Raw genomic sequence first — 5,573 nt, 5'->3', positions numbered from 1 at the left:
ACAGCCCACAAACACCCCATGTGAGATCGTCACCCAGAGGATGTCCGCGACATCCTGGTCCACTTGGACCAGCTTCCTTCACTCCAGACCTAGAGCTCCAGCTCTTATTATGGTGTTTTTTGTGGGGTGAGGGGGCGACTTTGCAGCAGGGCCGGGAGGCAAAGAGAAGCTAAAACCTTGAGGTGCTGGGGACTAGGGCAAAGGGGCCTGGGAATTGAGTTGATATGGAGAACAGGTGATAGGAAATGCCAAGCGCGTCATTGGGGCCCGAGGTGGAGTGGGCATCCGTGCAGGAGTGGGCACAATTAGCAGTCCTGAAGATGCAGGTGGCAGGTATGGGAGGAAGGTGAGGGGAGGGCAGAGTCAGAAGTCGGTGTGGAGGCTGGGCCCTGGATGCCAAGCTATGGAAGGAGCTGGCTGCCACGACATAGGAAGAGCCTGGGGAGCCGCCAGGGCAGGCACAGCTGGACAACAGGGGAGGGCAGGGAAGTCAACCCTCACTAGCCTTTAGGTGAGGAGGAATTCCCAAAGGCTGGGCTGCTGGGGACTGCAGGGGTCAAAGGCAGCAGAACCTGGCATCTGTAGGCCAGAAAGCCCAGGAAGGTACAGCCGGTTAGCCCAGAGCTCTCTCTAAACTCCGCCTGGGCACCCGCCTCCTTGACCCCTCAGCCCCTAAGCCAGCAGTTTGAGATTTCAAGGCTCTGGCTTCCTTCTCCTTGGAACTAAAGCCTCTCTAGGCAAGTTCTGCCCCAGTCCCACCCAGCTTCTTCATATCTTTGCTGCCTTGAGCCCGGAGGCAGGGTTCCCCCAGGCCCTGGGCTCCAGCGATCCTTGGATGGTGGCAGATTGTGTCCCTTCCTGGAGGCTCTGGGAAAGCAGGTTCCTGCTTGTTTGGGTGGGCAGAATCCAGTTCCATGTGGTTGTAGGACTGGGTCTCTCTACGCTCCCTGGATGCTCTCAGGCTGTACTGAGGGGATCTGTGAAGACACTTTCCTTATTTTATTTGACTGAACTCTAACCTCTTGATCTTGCTGAGCCAGGACGGAGGTTGCAGTACTGTCCTTAGCTCCTAGCATTCCTCTTCAGTCTGGTGCACAGCTGTATTTCAGAAACAGCAATGGGATATTGGACGGCTATTTTGTTTTCTGCCATACATTTCACTGTTCTGTCTACAACTTTCTCCCTGCAGCTGAGAAAGGTTCGCCACATTTATAAAGACCCATGTAATTAGATTGAGCCCACCTGAGATGTCTCCTTGCAAAGTGCCTAACATTGATTATATATGCAAATCCCACTGACCATCCCTACTAACATTCACAGGTTCTCAGGATTAGGGCATGGACATCGTCGGAAGCAATTATTCTGCTACGACAGTTTAACCTCTGGTTATCTGTCCTGTTTGCAAAATATATTGAACCCATCCAAAGATATACATAGATCTCATTCCATTGTTGACTCAGCATCCAGATCTCATCTAAGTCTCATTGGCTCAAAAACCCCAAATCTCATCATCTGAACTGGCCAAATCAAGTGTGGGTGAGGTTCTGGGTATAATCTACCCTGTAGTGCATATCCTCTCTTTCTGTGGGTCTGTAAAACTAAGAAACATGGCATCTTCTCCCCCAAATAAAATGGTGGAACAGACCTAGGATAATAGTTATACACATTGTTTCAAAAGGGGAGAAAATGGAAGGGAAAAAAAGCCATCAGTCTCAAAACATTTTGAAACCAAGCTAGGTGAACTTCATAAGGATCAAGGCCTGGCAATACTATCTGTGGCTCTGAGATCTGCCTACTGGGCTCGAAGCTCCCAGCTCTGGGTTCTATTCCGAGTCACACTTCATTTTTCATTAAAGTAACAGGTTTGCAGCATAGCTTCCTCAGCCAGTTTCATCTGTGTGTAACACCTAAGGTCTGTAACCTTCAATTTCATATTGTCCTTTTAGATCCAAAGTGTTTCTATTAGAATAAAAATTTCAAGAACTTTGTGGGTCTCCTGTATATGTCAAAGATTCACTCCACTAGGCAAAAGTTTGATCCACAGATTTCCACCCCGCCCAGAAAATCCCATTTTGGGCTTTTGCTGAGATGGCTGAGTGACATTTAAGCTTCCTAGATGCTCGCTGTTTATACTGAGGGGACCTCATAGTGTGACTCAATTGATTTTTGATCTTGCTTAGATATTACAAAAGGTATATAGCCTCAGCTATTTCTTTAGAACATGCTTTCCTGACCATGAATCTCTTAATTTCAATGTCTTTTGCAATTAACGGGTTAAGAATTTCCCAAATCAAGTCTTGGGTCTTTTCTATTTAACAGTTCTTCCCTACACTTATCTCTTCCCTATCACATTTTACAATAATTAGTAAGAAACTAGGCCACTTTCAACACTTTTGATTAGAAACCTCAACTACATGTCCATAAAAAGACTTCTACATGAATATTTGCAGATTTATTTTTAATATTTAGAATCTGGAAAAAAAATGTTAAGATAAATGGATAAATTGTGGTACATACAGACTACCCAGCTTTATAATGAGCTATTTGTACACGCAATAGATGACTCTCAAAATAATTATGTGAAAGACGACAAAAACAAGCTTTTAAGGTTCCACTTAAAATTTTAGAAGAGGCAACTTTATGTATATCAAAAGTAAATCAATGATTGCCTAGAGATGGGAAGTATTTGGAAGAACATTGAGAGATTATGAAGGGGCATGAGGTAATTCTGGGGGTGATAGATATGTCCAGTATCATGGCTTGGGTGGTTTCATGTGTACACACATGCTAAGGCTTAACGAATGTGTGGCATATTGCATGTTAACTATACCTCAATGAAACTATGACTGTACCTAAATGTCTGGGTCTCCTACTTCTATTGGAAAACCAGATTTGGGCATCAGTATACTGACTCTACTACTTCACTCCTAATGCCATGTGAAAAACTCTTCCAGAGTAGCAAGAAAGACTGGAAAGGAATGAAGGCTATTGCCCTGAGTCACCAGGAACTGGCTAGTCACAAAAATCTACATCCTTGGACCATAGTTATCTCTTGTCAGTCCTGGGGCACTTGCCCATGCAGCAGAGACAACAGGTAAAGAGCCCAGAGAGGAATAGGAATCAAGGAAAACTACATTCTTTGTTGTGACACTGACCTGGGTCATATGATAGCCCTGGAGAATCTATTTTCCATACACCTAGATCTCATATAGCCCCAGAGGCTGGAATGTTTATGAATATGTTTTCACAATGGCACAATCACTCTCATTTGTTGTCTTTCCAATCCCTATTATTCACACCTAGAGTTTCTGTATTACTCTTGTCCTTCCTTGACACAGTAGGTCTTACAGCCAGTGAGTTGTGTACTAGATTCTGGCCTTTGGGGCATGTGGAATTCATCACCCCTCAACAGTGCTAGAGAATATGGGACATATGCTGGGAACAAGATACTTAATTCATGTTGTTCCCAAACACAATATAGGTCATTACAATAGCACCCTCTTCAAGGTGACATCTGGACCTTCAAATAACTGAAATAGACAAAGTTGGCCCCACCAAGCCCTGAAATCTAACCCAAGATGCTTTTGTCAGCAATGGAAATGAACACCAAAGTTGGACTGAGAATTGTTCTCTGCCAACTTACTGTTCATTTGAGGCATGCAGAGTTGGAGTCCCCCACAAAGTTTACCTCTTTAGTTTGGCAGGTCCTAGTTGTTTTCAAAAAACTTCAAATAGTAAAAAGAACCAAAGAATCTCCAAGATTAAAGATGGCATAAATAACATCTTTATTATCACACATACCAGAGCAACATTAGGCAAGTCTAGGCTTGGTAACTTGGAGGCTGGAAAAATCTGTCACAACTATCACGAGACGAACAATAGCCATGAAGAAAGCAAACCTTTTTTTTTTTTTCTTGGCTACCAGAACACAACTTGGGTCATGTCCACACTTTTACCAGTCAGTGGGGAGGGAATGAGGACCCCCCATTTAACTGTTTATTAGAATTTCCTCCAAGAATTGAAAAGAGAATACAAAGTTCTGCCTTCTCTGAGGATATTAGGGTGACTAAGCTCGTAGAGTTGAGATGGTTTCAGCCATAGGTATTGACACAAATCAGGCAAGGAACCTGAGCACGTCTGACAGTGCAATACAGCCCCTGAAAGCTTCCCCTGTACCCGGCATTCATAAGGTACCTCCCCAATGTTAATGTTTAGGTATACGAAGTTCAACATCTGATTGATGTCTCCCTCTCAAAGGGTAATCACCAAGCTCCTGTTGTGTTGAAAGCACTCCTAAAGCCTTCCTGCAGTGTGAACTTTCTGGTGCCGAATGAGGTGGGAGCTTAAGCTATAGGCTTTCCCACATTCATTACACTCATATGGCCTTTCTCCAGTGTGAACCTTTTGGTGCCGAACAAGGTGGGAGGTTCTGATGAAATCTTTCCCACATTTGCTGCACACAAAAGGCCTTTCACCTGTGTGAACTCTCTGGTGTGCAAGAAAGTCAGAGCTTCGACTAAAGAATTTCCCACATTCAATGCACTCAAAAGGCCTTGCCTCAGTGTGAATTCTCTGGTGTTTAAAGAGAGTATATTTGTGGCCAAAGGATTTCCCACATTCACTGCAAACGTAAGGATTTTCTCCAGTGTGGATGCTCTCGTGCTGAACAAGTGTGGATTTGTGTCTGAAGACTTTCCCACAATCGTTGCACTTATAAGGCCTTGCTCCATTGTGAACTCTCTGGTGTACAATTAGATTGGAGTGATGGCTAAAGTATTTTCCACATTCACCACACTTATAAGGCATTTCTCCAGTGTGAATTCTTTTGTGTTGAGTAAGGTTATCCTTACGGCTAAAGGATTTCCCACACTCGCTGCACTCATAAGGCCTCTCTCCAGTGTGGATTCTCTGGTGCTGCACAAGTGTGGCTTTGCGGCTGAAAGCTTTCCCACACTCGCTGCACTCATAAGGCCTCTCTCCAGTGTGGATTCTCTGATGCTGCACAAGTGTGTCTTTGCGGCTGAAGGCCTTCCCACATTCACTGCAGTTGTAATGCATCTGCCCGATGTGAAAGGCCTCCACACTCTCAATGCTCCTTGTCTTCCTCCTGCTGTGGGTGGCCTTTTGCTGGTGACTACCCAAACCTGTCTGGAAGTTATTCTGCTCCTCTTCACATATAAAAGGCTTCTCTGACAGATGAGGTTCTTCACGAACTCTACAGTTCTTTATAGGTGAGGTTTTGCCTTTGTCTCTTCTTAAGGGTTTTTCTGCATTGTACTGCTTCTGGTGCTGGTGAAAGTTTGTACAGAAAAAGAATTGTCTTCCACATGCCTCACATGTATAAGGTTTTAGTCCATGATGTGTTTCCTGATGTTCATCTGGGTGCAAAATACCTTTCAAGATGGGGCCACATATGTCACAAGAGTGAGCCATCTGAATTGATGAACCTGCTTTGCAGTATGACCATGTGATACTTCTACAGAAATGCTCTGCTCAGGTGCCTCCTCATCCTCCACTCCACACCAACAACCTGAAGACAGAAAAATGCTACTGAAATGTACGTTGACTTCTGG

The 5,573-nt window shown here is 44.6% G+C and overlaps 1 protein-coding gene across 1 annotated transcript in view; it reads right to left on the bottom strand.

Annotated features, from left to right (window-relative positions):
• Window positions 1-3,761: 3,761 nt before the first annotated feature.
• LOC105307878 (zinc finger protein 134-like) overlaps window positions 3,762-5,573 on the bottom strand; it is a 3,783-nt gene continuing 1,971 nt past the window's right edge. The window contains 2 exon segments of the mRNA XM_023525087.1: window positions 3,762-5,456; window positions 5,459-5,557. Coding sequence (XP_023380855.1) covers window positions 4,294-5,456; window positions 5,459-5,557 — 1,262 coding nt within the window. The 3' untranslated portion in view covers window positions 3,762-4,293.

The sequence above is a fragment of the Pteropus vampyrus genome, unplaced genomic scaffold (genome assembly GCF_000151845.1).
Source record: "Pteropus vampyrus isolate Shadow unplaced genomic scaffold, Pvam_2.0 Scaffold523, whole genome shotgun sequence".
Classification (NCBI taxonomy): domain Eukaryota; kingdom Metazoa; phylum Chordata; class Mammalia; order Chiroptera; family Pteropodidae; genus Pteropus; species Pteropus vampyrus.
The sequence above is the reverse complement of the archived record's forward strand: the minus strand, read 5'-3'. Positions and strand labels throughout refer to the sequence as shown.